The sequence below is a fragment of the Strongylocentrotus purpuratus genome, unplaced genomic scaffold (assembly GCF_000002235.5).
Source record: "Strongylocentrotus purpuratus isolate Spur 01 unplaced genomic scaffold, Spur_5.0 spur5_scaffold_5, whole genome shotgun sequence".
Lineage (NCBI taxonomy): Eukaryota > Metazoa > Echinodermata > Echinoidea > Camarodonta > Strongylocentrotidae > Strongylocentrotus > Strongylocentrotus purpuratus.
The window spans coordinates 27,184,135-27,196,587 of NW_022145611.1; the positions used below are offsets into that span (position 1 = coordinate 27,184,135).

The 12,453-nt window shown below is 37.4% G+C and overlaps 1 protein-coding gene across 2 annotated transcripts; it reads right to left on the minus strand.

Annotated features, from left to right (window-relative positions):
* Nucleotides 1-2,461: 2,461 nt before the first annotated feature.
* Nucleotides 2,462-11,901, minus strand: LOC583181. 2 transcript variants are annotated; one of them, XM_011679224.2, is made up of 9 exons: nucleotides 11,739-11,898; nucleotides 10,914-11,019; nucleotides 7,974-8,052; nucleotides 5,746-5,845; nucleotides 5,160-5,296; nucleotides 4,588-4,825; nucleotides 3,907-4,044; nucleotides 3,319-3,426; nucleotides 2,462-2,664 (listed from the first exon to the last, which is right to left on the minus strand). In XM_011679224.2, the coding sequence occupies exons 6-9, from the start codon at nucleotides 4,609-4,611 to the stop codon at nucleotides 2,626-2,628; spliced, it is 309 nt and encodes a 102-aa protein (XP_011677526.2). In that variant the 5' UTR covers nucleotides 4,612-4,825; nucleotides 5,160-5,296; nucleotides 5,746-5,845; nucleotides 7,974-8,052; nucleotides 10,914-11,019; nucleotides 11,739-11,898; the 3' UTR covers nucleotides 2,462-2,625. The 2 variants fall into 2 exon arrangements, with proteins under 2 accessions (XP_011677526.2, XP_030855239.1); XM_030999379.1 differs by lacking the exons at nucleotides 2,462-2,664; nucleotides 3,319-3,426; nucleotides 3,907-4,044 and having other exon boundaries at nucleotides 4,625-4,825; nucleotides 11,739-11,901.
* Between the last annotated feature and the right edge of the window lie 552 nt (nucleotides 11,902-12,453).

Sequence of the window (12,453 nt, forward strand, 5' to 3'; positions counted from 1 at the left end):
CCTAAAAGAATTGCGCTTCAAAATAATCTTAAAGTACCTCTAAAAAAGTAAAAATCTATGACCGGTTTTACCATTCTCATTTTCCCTAATAGACTGTAGTGTTATAAAAATCGAAAATGATATCCAATCAAAAATATCTTGATACTAGACGGGCGATTGGCTTGTAAAAGTCATGGGATTCCTGACTGACCTAAAGTTTAATAATTATGATTGCAGCATGAGCTAAATCCAGGATTTTGTTTCAGAATCTGAGGCAATGTTACCGTGCCACTCTAAGGTGAAAACAGTTACCGTACCTTTCTTGTTAATTTACATAACACATTCTGAATAGATCCATGACTAAAAAACACTTTGAATGAACTTCATATCAATTTTTTTTATTGCAAGTATCAAAATAAATTCTTCATAAATTAGTATTAATTTCAATTATCACCATCGATAGAATACATGGTTTAAAAAAGCATCACTTTTTGACAGGGAAGAAATACTTTTTATTTTCTTTCAATGAATGCTGATTAATATTTTTACTCTGTTTTACAATAACAAAACATACATGGCAGTATTTCAATGACAAACTAAGTTTAATACACTAGGCATTACATAGAGGAAATTTGTTGCTAATGATTCTTTTTATACATGTACGATCCCTAGACTTGTATATCTCTGCTAATATGCTGTTGACAGAAGTGGCCTTCTACCCGTAGATAAGTAGCACTTTGGTACAAAATGGTTGAAACTTAATTCAAACGGATATCTCATTCATATATGTGAGGTACGAACCAGACTACATTGTCTTACAGGTTTAGCCAGAATTTCTTTGATATCGGGCAATGACTTCCACAGTAGTGGTTTTGGTCAAAGCCGTCATGAGTTCAAACTTCGGCTAAACTTGAAAACAAGGTTGCACAAAAATGTGGTTCCAAAGGTTCCAAATGAAAGAAAGAAAATGAGCTGATATAAAAATAGATTCCTTATGTACACATTTTTATGAAAGTTACATCATTGTAAACTTTTATACATGTACGATCCCTATACTTGTATATATCTCTCATAATATGCCTTTGACAGAAATGGCCTTCAAATTACATTTCACCTTGATAATGAAATAAATACATCTAGGTAAGTAGCACTTTGGTACAAAATGGTTGAAACTTAATTCAAACGGGTATCTCATTCCAATACATGTTAGGTACCAACCAGTCTACATTGTCTTACAGGTTTAGCCAGAAATTCTTTGACATCGGGCAATGACTTCCACAGAAGTGGTTTTGGTTAAAGCCGTCATGAGTTCAAACTTTGGCTAAACTTGTAGACAAGGTTGCACAAAAATGTGGTTCCAAAGGTAAGAAAGAAAATGAACTATTATAAAAATAGATTCCTTATATACAAATTTGTACGAAAGGTTGCATATTGCACAAGTACTGATTTTCACTTCAGTTTAAATTACATGCAGTACACACTGTAGAAATTACTTTCAATTGACATGCTTTAATAAGGAGGTCCACATTGATAGTGAAGGAAGAAAAAGAAAAAGATCAGTGTCTGCTTGAGGAAAATCTGATGGAAAATCAAATTGAAATTTTTAAAAGATTGTATCAAACAAATGCAAATTGGTTAACGCTGTGAGATACCCTGCAAGCACCTCAACAATTTATTTTCTCTGAAGGAAATATCTAATTACACACATGCCCTAGAAATATTGCATGTTTTCACCCCCCCCCCCCCTATATGAAATAGCTCTACTCTTTCATAAATAGACAAGGAAATGGACATTTATAGAAATTTTTGGTATAAAAAAAAACAGTGGGGAAGGTGCCCATGAGATAAATCAGAGTTGACCATTCTGGATGATTGATCGCAACTTGTAGAGGGGTCGTGGTTAGTAGTGGATGTGCTACCAAACTGTGGGATAGTACTTTGTATTGTTAGGTCAACTTCAAGCCAGAGGGGACCTCCCCTATAAATAGTACTGTGATTCACCCTGGGAATGTAACTTCTTCACCCTGCTTCATCCCCTCTTACAACAGACTACTTTCTATAGAGTGCGACCCAGAAAAAGCGAAACCGAGAATTATTGATGTTTTATTATAACTTAATCACAATTATAATGAATAAATGACACATATTTGTAAAGCTTCGATGATCATCTTTCATTTGATGCAACTCTTATGATGCACGTTTCATGCATGAGTGATTAGCAATTTGAAGAGAGGGTACCAAAAAGTCATTTGGCGGACGGTTTCTGCCCTTTCATATGATACCTCAATCAGGAAAAATGAGCCAGAAATAACAAGTTCTGTTTGTTTAAAGTAATGCTTACATTTCCATAATTTGATTAAACAAATTCGTTTTCACTGGCTGCCTGCTGTAGCGACAAACAGATTTGATAACAGACTTGGCTCTGTTTCGTTGACGATCAGCCATGCAAAAACATCAATAATTCTGAAATTCTTGGTTTCGTTTTTTTCTGGGACACACTGTATAGTTGACCCGTTGATCAATCATATAAAATCCATATCATTGCAAAATATATATTGTAAATGAAGAATGACTTGATTTGATCTCCTGTACGTGTCCAAACTGATTACAAGATCCCTGAGAAAGACGAAGAAGAGAGTTGATTGTCTATGCAGTATCATCAGCTGGCTCTTTGAAGGCCCTTTTCTATTGGAGAGCATGAAAACAAACCATAAAACACCATAAAAGTTAGATACACAAGGTGGTATCACAACATATACAATCCCTCATGCTTAAAGAGTTGAAATCAATAGAAGAGTTTCTATCAAAACAAAACAGCATGTTTCTACATTTTTACCAACTAGCAACTTTCTGTTTGATTCAACTAATGGCAACAACATATCAAAGATTAAATAAATGTCCTTTAAAACAATATTTGACTCATAATGCAGAATATATTGAAGATTTTAAAAACTGAAATTTATTATCTGCAAGCAAGTGGCTTCATCCAATCATCAAAATGACACCAGGTTCTTTCATTTCACAGCAGCATCATCAACACACCAGCATGACTTCAAAATGTTTATTCACTAAAGTCTCATTCACATATATGCCATACTAAAAAAATAATAATAATAATTATGCATACTGCACTTCACATTTCACACAGATAAGTGATCACATGTATATGTAGGATCTAAGTTTTTCTTCTGGTACACAAAAAAACTGTTATGGTCTATCGTAGAATACGTGACCGAGCCTAAATTGTGGTCTATTTGGGATGATCCTGATCATGATGAATACAACATAAATTCTAAATTAAAGTGAATTCTAAGAATCCACACTTATCATGTTTAATACCTTGAGGTTTGGGAGGAGTTCATCCACGGATGGTCTGTCATGGGGTAACTTACTGCAGTACACCATGGATACCTCACCACCAGGATTCAGGATGAAATCACCACCCATCTACAGAGCAAAACAAGGAAAGACACATGATTGCAATATACTTAAGATGGGTAAAAAAGGAAAATATGTGAGTGAAAGTACCGTAAAGTGGGATGAAAGGAAGAGTTTGAAGTAGAAGAAGAAAAAGAAGAGGGAGGGGAAATGGAGATGATGGAGGAAGAAGAAAGAATAAATACTAACTAGAAAAAGTAGATGAGGAAGGAGTAACAGATTAATTAAGACAAGAAAGATGAAGAAACTGAAGAAGACTTGAGGAGAAAAAGTGCAGAACTTAAAAGATTAAAAATACAGAGTAGCATAAACTGATAATGAAATTGTCCAAGTATGTTGAGATTCGCAGGTTGAGAAATCAATGCCATGATCATTTCAGTAATAATGTGACACAATATTTACCCCAAGGATTGGTAGGTATAGAAGTGAGTTTTCTTGAATCAATCATCCTAAAAACAAAAACAAATCTATCAACTATATATGACTAACCTGATTAGGGTCATCCACAACATTGTCCAGTTTCTTTGGCAGTGCGAAACCTGCAGCCTTCAGCTCAGCATAATACATCATGGAACTGATTTGCCACACCTTATGAATGGACACCTTGAGGCCAAAAGCTTTGTAGATCTGATCCAGGAACAATAGAAAGGAATACAGAAGGGGAATGTGTTGAATATGTTTTTTTGGGGTGACTCGATTGTGAGACCAGAGACATTGATGCCCATATGATACAATGACAAAGTGACATAGGTAAAGACTGCAAGCAGCTTCCTTCTTCCCAGTCAGCAGTCACTTTGAAGGGAGGTCAATATTACATTGCAGAAATTAATTGTTTTCTTAATGCCTACCGTATATCATATTGTTTGAAAAACTTGTAACCCTGACAAAATTAAGCATGATACCAATACAAACATCAATACATGGAAGGGCCTATTTTAAAATATTTTTGGGGGATATTGGTACCGTAGTCGTTATTAAACCTTACTTCATACAAGATTGAATTGACTGACCATCATTTGAACTGGTTTTAATGACAACAAATGACACATTCAGATTTATATTTCATCAGAACTAATCTGTATAAATGCCCCATTGCACATGGTCAGTGGGCACATAGTCTGGAACATATGCTTCTGTTTGTTTAACCTCTGACATAGCTTGCATACCTACCTTCCTCTCCTCATCTGTCACCATGTCAAACTGACATCCAGTGATGTCTAACCACTGCAGTGCACCCTCTTGTGAGCCGAACGAGACAATCAAGACACGACCTCCGGCCTCCTCGACCTCTGGACGCCTTGTCTGGAGTTCGGCCACGTGGGTGCGTCACGGCTGTCAGGCAAAGTGTCGGAGTAGAACAAGAAGAAGACTGTGTGTTCCATCCAGGTATGACAACAATGTTGACATTCTGTAAGCATGAGCAAGCATAGAGGCTAGTACTGCATAATAGCTTCAAAAACATAAATGAACCATACACCCTACAGTCTTCTAAAAGATCAAAAATAATGTTCACTTTTTAGCTGGTAACATGGCACACTAGGTGACATAAGAAAAGACAAAGACAAGAATGAAGGGCTCCTTTTGAAAAGAAATTTGAAAAACATTTTTTATTTTCATTGGTATTTTACCTTTAGGCATAGAAAACGAAATAACTCACTGCAAAAATTCTTTGATATATTTGATAAATGGTATTTCTCGGTGAAAAAAGTGGCATTTATTATAAATAGGTAATTGCAACTTACACCCCAGTCCTTGCATTCTTCACCGTTAAATCACATGGTCCTTGAGATCCCACAATAAGCTTAAGGGGATTATGTATCCCTTCAGGAACGACAGACATCTGCTTTTGTGCGTTTTCAAGGAAATGGTCCCATTCAGTCTGTTGACGAACATCAAAAAGGTTACATTGATTTCATACACATATGTGTTTTACTTTTCCCATGTATATAGTATATAATGCATTACAGGAAGGCATTCAAATATTTGAAGTTATATAGATTCACAAATATGTCAAATAGAAACTGATTGATAAAACTGGGGGTGGCAAAAGTGTCTACAAATAATTACATTAAAAGCAGATTTGAAATATTAATCACTGTAACCTATCAGCTCCAATATTTTGGAAAATTTATTCCAATATAAGAGCAATCTGGGACATGTTGCCATCTTGAATTGTATTTCTTTTTTTATTTAATCAACTATTTTCGTCTTCCTTCCGACCATCATAAGTTACCAATTACTTAGCCAGTTTGGGTAAACAAAAGCTGTAGTATATCAGCATTTCCTTTCGCAATTAGATATCTGACAAATGATTACACTGAGACCTACCTCAAGATCTTCTAGCCCTGAGACAGCATCTTGAACAGTCTGGTGGTGGTAGTGACGCTTGAAGAGGCCTTCTAGATCTGAACGACTTACTATGTTCAAACTGAAAGAAAATATCAAATTGGTTTATGTTATATCTCAGTACTGAATAAAATACATGTGTATATATAATGTTTATCATTGTTCATATTATCACATGTTTATCATTGTTATACTATTGTTATATTGATACTATGTTGTAAATATGTTTGTACTCTTGTACCCCGAGAGGGGGTTGATAGAGTCAATAAAATCTTACAATCTTACCTAGAGTCTTTAGTGTATTAAAACAGTTTGAATGCAGATTGAATATATAACATTGCTGCTATGTCAGGGAGGTGTGAGCATGTATCAATAAAGCTGGAAAACAATACTTACAATGATTTGAATCTAGCCATTACTAAATTCATTGCTTTAACAATGTAAAAACAATTGGAAATACATAATATCTGTATTTTCACACACATAGGTGGGATATTGAAATTAAGTACCGGTAGGTGAGTGAGAAACAACATTAGAAAATCAAGGCAACTTTTTCAATTGACATGAGCAAGCATTGTAAAAGAAAAAGTGCTAAATTTCACATTCCCCTACCATTCTAGACTGGTCTATTTTTAAACTTCTGAGGAATGGCTCGACATATTAGCAATAATTACCTTTCTATCATAAACTGTCAATTCATCAAATTTGTCTCCAATGCAAGGATATGATATTCATGGCCAATCAACCATAATTGCAAGGATGTTGTTTACCAGACATGAGCAATCATGCATAGCAAATAGAACAATAGTATCCAGACAATTGAACTCCAAGACAATAATTTGACCCCATAAACTGGAGTAGGCGGGACCAGCGTTTCGTAAACATGAAATTATTGCCAGCTACAGGTGCATGGGACAACAATTTATCAAATGCGGAAAACTAGCAATGAACTTTTGACCTGAAGAAATATTTAGCACAATCTGTTTCTTCAAAACACAACATTTCAATAGCAGTTGATATATCCATGCTGTGGGATGCCTTTTATGAGCCAAATGACACTATCAATATGCCATATACTAATTGCCAGATTAAACAATGGCTGTGTCTTTGACCCTAAGGTTCAGAGGTCAAAGGTTATGGTTAGAACTGTTGATGAAGCTTACATCTTTGGTGAAACTTAATAAGCTTTTCCCTTTTTTTATTCTAAATTCTCTTTTTTCTAATAACAGGAAGTCTACTTGTCATAACTTCTTTCTTGAACTTCATGAACCTTTTCGTCATCAGTTACTTAAAGATGATTTAGTTCAGATTTCATGCTGTCTGCATTTAACGATCAACATGAAAAATGTTGATGTGTTAAAACATAGAAGTTCAAAAAAGTTCAATCTGTACTGAAAGCGAAAATAAACATTGTGAACTTTGAATGCATTTCCAGTTCATGACTCTTTCGGGAAATATTCATCTACTTTTATTTGTTGTCTAGTATCATTGCAAGGTTGGTAGCTCAGAAGGGTTTATGTGAGCTTCCACAATAATGTCACAAAAAGGACAAGAAAACACATTTATAATCAGAAATTTCTTGGATCTGCAATGGTATGGAGTTTGGCATAAATGTTACTTTGTGTCATATGCAACCAAATTTTGAAGCACCCAGACAACAAATTCCAACAGAGATATTAAAAATGTGGTAGTATATCTAGACACGGCACATGTCCTTTGGCAAAGCAATAATCTTTGTTTGCCACTCAATACCCAAGAGAGAAATGTGGACCTGGTAAGAGGCCCTTACAGTGACCATATGGTAGTAATACTCCCCAGGGAGTGGAGATGGTGCATACTGTGAGTGAATGAATCCTACATGACCGGGGTAACACAATTTGTAAAGCGCTTAGAGTTAGAGACGATATACTGTATTAAGCGCTATATAAATCCAAATTATTATTATTATTATTAGAATGGCACATACTTATATATCTCTTTATGGGACAGCACACTTTACATTTTGCTATTTGTACACTTTATAAAAAAATTGAACAAATTAAAGATTGGAAATGACAAAGCTATCTTAGATTACTTGAAACTATATACTACCGGTAAGCTTTGGAAAAATGGAACAGTTTAACAAAATATTACCTAATGAGACAGTTGAATGTCGTTTGGGGTTTCATTTTTATATATGAAGAAATTATAAGGAACACAATATAAGTTACCTTGTGAAAAGAGAGTAGTAGATTCCAATTGATTGGCCAAGTTGAGAGATACCCGTTTCTATAACATCTTGCATAGCATCTGTTGGTGGTAGTCATTAATGGAAGATATAAACAGTCATTTGCTCCAAAACACTGTCATGTATAATAAAGCCTCATGGCCACCCCTCCCCCCCCCCCAAAAAAAAAGGTGAGAGGGGGGGGGGGAGCCAAGAAATTAAATTTTTAAAAACGATCAAAATTTGATCCTTATCAATAGACATATCATGTCATACAGGTTAAGAAAATTACTTCTAACCAAACCATTGTATGAAAATATCTACCGTATTCATAATTCTGATTTGCAACATACAAGTTTTTCTATACATCAATACAAACAGAATAATGAAATAATAATAGAATGGTTACTCTGGATTTGGCCATTATGTTGATGAAAATACACTAGACCAGATTAACTAAACATGACTTTAACAAATGTACTGTGACGGGCACGGTTCGCCACCTTGGCTTGACACGAAATATTTGTCAGGATGCCCCGTGTCTGGCCAGGCGCTCTCCGTCCGTTTGGACAAAATATATGCCCGTAGCTTGATGGCTGGATTTCTTCACTGCTCTCGTCACAGGGCGTATATCAACAATCGTGCATCCTTCGACTGCAATCGGTCACCCCAATCGTTGTGCACAGCAACAGTCAATTGAACATTCTTCGAGCAATCAATCAATCAATCACCATGCTTTGTCAACTCCTGTCACTGATTCTCGATCTCAATGTCTAACTACGGTTTCACTGTTCTAAGAAATCAGACCAATCATGAGTTGCATGTTGAATTCTTTTAGTGCGAACCAACCAACATTCAGGGCAAACTCGTTCAACAAGTACAAGTGTGGACTAGAAGTAAGACTTCAAGTAAAAACTAAGGCCAGCGCCAATTACAAGTAGGCCAGCCTCGGTGAGGCTGGCCTGTATCGGATACAGTGCAGTGGAAAGTCCTAATTACACAATCCTGACCATCCTAAAAAATTCCCTATACATAACCGTATAAAAGAACAATTATGTCCTCGTTAGTAAAACAACACTTCAACACAATATTTCTGCTAATCCCATAAAATCTTCACATATAATCTTCAGTATAACCCCTTATTCCTGATTAGATCACTACTATACAAGTAATATCCCCAAAAGAAACATGATAATTGCACCAACATGATCAAAATATGTAATTTATGCTCATTTTCCTACAGTTTGGTAATTGCTAAATCAACGATGCACCATATTGCTATAGCGCATGCTCGTACAACAGAAAATGCTTAACCTTCGTCCCATACTAAAACCCTGATTTGTTACACGATTCCCTTCCCTCCCAAGCTTGGTCCCCAAGCTAACTTATCTCTAACTTATGCAACAACAACAAATCATAACATGTTATCAAAACAATTCAAAACTAAAATCCAAGTCTTTTCTGATAGTTCAAAATGGCTCTTTCCAAAAGTGTTCAACTGTTCTAGAGTTAGTTCGTTTCCTTTCCTTCTCAGCATCCCTGGGCTCATTGTTCTTTCTCTCCATTGTCGTTCCGCACTTCCGTCAGCTCGACCAGTTGCAACACCGTCAATGCTACCTCCCGTCGTCCCCAAGCTCCGTCAGCTCGACCAGCTGTGACGCAGTCAGTCTTACTGCCCGTTGCCCCCAAGCTCCTTTAGCTCGACCAGCTGTGACGCCGTCAGTCTCACTGTACGTCGCCCCCAAGCTTTATCAGCTCGACCAGCTGTGACGCCGTCCGACCTACTGCCCTTCGTCGTCCCCCAGCTCCGTCAGCTCTACCAGCTTGTGACGCCGTCAGGCCTTCTGCCCGTCGTCCCCCAGCTCCGTCAGCTCTACCAGCTTGTGACGCCGTCAGACTTACTGCCCGTGGTCCCCCAGCTCCGTCAGTGCTACTGCCGTCGTCCCCTAGCTCCGTCAGCTCGACCACTCCACGCCATCAGCAATCCCACTTCTGACACCATGTGTGACGGGCACGGTTCGCCACCTTGGCTTGACACGAAATATTTGTCAGGATGCCCCGTGTCTGGCCAGGCGCTCTCCGTCCGTTTGGACAAAATATATGCCCGTAGCTTGATGGCTGGATTTCTTCACTGCTCTCGTCACAGGGCGTATATCAACAATCGTGCATCCTTCGACTGCATTCGGTCACCCCAATCGTTGTGCACAGCAACAGTCAATTGAACATCCTTCGAGCAATCAATCAATCAATCACCATGCTTTGTCAACTCCTGTCACTGATTCTCGATCTCAATGTCTAACTACGGTTTCACTGTTCTAAGAAATCAGACCAATCATGAGTTGCATGTTGAATTCTTTTAATGCGAACCAACCAACATTCAGGGCAAACTCGTTCAACAAGTACAAGTGTGGACTAGAAGTAAGACTTCAAGTAAAAACTAAGGCCAGCGCCAATTACAAGTAGGCCAGCCTCGGTGAGGCTGGCCTGTATCGGATACAGTGCAGTGGAAAGTCCTAATTACACAATCCTGACCATCCTAAAAAATTCCCTATACATAACCGTATAAAAGAACAATTATGTCCTCGTTAGTAAAACAACACTTCAACACAATATTTCTGCTAATCCCATAAAATCTTCACATATAATCTTCAGTATAACCCCTTATTCCTGATTAGATCACTACTATACAAGTAATATCCCCAAAAGAAACATGATAATTGCACCAACATGATCAAAATATGTAATTTATGCTCATTTTCCTACAGTTTGGTAATTGCTAAATCAACGATGCACCATATTGCTATAGCGCATGCTCGTACAACAGAAAATGCTTAACCTTCGTCCCATACTAAAACCCTGATTTGTTACAGTACTGATGGAAAAACAGGTAGAATTTTTTTTTTAAAAGAAACAATTTAATGCAAGAAAAAAGAAGAAGTTATACCTTTGAGTTTGAACTTCAACTTGACTCCTTCCAATACTCCTTCCAGTAATTGTGTGTGATGTTCAACCACAGAGACCAAGCTCTTCTCATCTGCCATAGCTACGGCCTAGTGTGAATTAATATATCACAATCATTAGAGTTAGCCTGTTTTGGGGAGTGCAAAGTGACAAATCCTTGCCCTCTTTTATGACTGGGCTATTAATATTATAAGCTGACAGAGAGTTCTCAGCTCAAAAGGGAACAAAACTTGCTTATGAAAAATCCCACCACTTCAGGAGCGAGTATATGTATTCTAAAGTGCACAAAAGTGGTCTGGACGTTTCAATGTCTAAAAGATCTGTTGATCATTCAGGGAATGTGAAGAATTGTCCAAGTGAATGGAATAATAATATAGTAATACTAATACACAGTTTGGGGACATCAAAGTCATCAGGAGGCGGCCGGAGGCTCATTCTTAAAATCTTTTTACATTATTTCTCTTTATTTATATCCCAACAACTGCAGAATACCCTGCGCATTATTCTACCCTATCACTAACCCTACCGGATTCCATGTGGGCATTCTCAGCTCAAATGTGCAGGGTATTCTGCAGTTAAGTCAATATGCCCGACATCAAGTTCACAAACATGAAGTCAAAACAACGCAACGCAACGCCCCTTTCCTGACGATGGCAGTGCAGTAGGCCCTGCCGCGCCCCACCCCTTCCCGATCCCGTCGACAAGGTCAACAAAGACATGACATAGATCTAGGCCTAAAATCATAGCGCTAGCCATCCATGGCCATATGCAAAGAAAGTTTACGTTATTATTTTATGCTTTTACTTACTCTTGTCCCTCACACATCAAACTATCTTGTCTTCAGTATGTTTAACACTAATTTCATACGTTTTTGTAGTGATCCACTGTTCAAATTGCTAGAAAATCGTGATAAATTTCAACTTATCGTCGCGGTCTGGAATTGATGGTATCCTCAAGTTCGCAAATAAAAATGAAGAATAAAGATCATAATCAGTGAAGAAGAATGGTGAGGGCTTTACGTGCATTGAATGAATTGATTGATACATTGGCAAAATATGTTTTTTTCTATTTCTATACAATAAGTAGAGGCAATCTTAAATGCAAGTCCGATGTCACCTATTACTCTAATTGTATATGTGTTATTATGAACGTTATATTAGTGTGAAATAAAGTTCACAATGAAGGGGGGCCGGGGAAAGATGAGGAACCACCACGCATATAACCTTCTTCTCCAAAAATAATACTTCCTTATCACCTGGAGTGTTTGATTCTAAGAAAGATTAATATCGTAGGAGGAGATGGAGACATATGATTCAATTCCCATGCAACCAGTCAGTTCTGGAGGCGTTGGACAAAGGAGTATATTCCCTTGCTCCAAGAACGCCAAATACTAGGTGGATTAAACTACAAAGGATTTTTCAGACCTGCAACGATCTTGTAACCGTTGCTGATTATGCTGCCCCTCGAGCGGCCCTCGAGGGCATTGGCCATTTACTATGACGTACTAAGACAGACACGGACTA

What these genes read in the sequence shown, in the direction of transcription:
- LOC583181 (XM_030999379.1), bottom strand. Translation starts at nt 11,010, where the DNA reads ATGGCAGATGAGAAGAGCTTGGTCTCTGTGGTTGAACATCACACACAA. An exon ending in TACTACTCTCTTTTCACAAG is followed by an intron (nt 5,846 to 7,973) that starts GTAACTTATATT and finishes ATTTTCTTTCAG; the next exon opens with TTTGAACATAGTAAGTCGTT. An exon ending in CAGGGCTAGAAGATCTTGAG is followed by an intron (nt 5,297 to 5,745) that starts GTAGGTCTCAGT and finishes GTTCGTCAACAG; the next exon opens with ACTGAATGGGACCATTTCCT.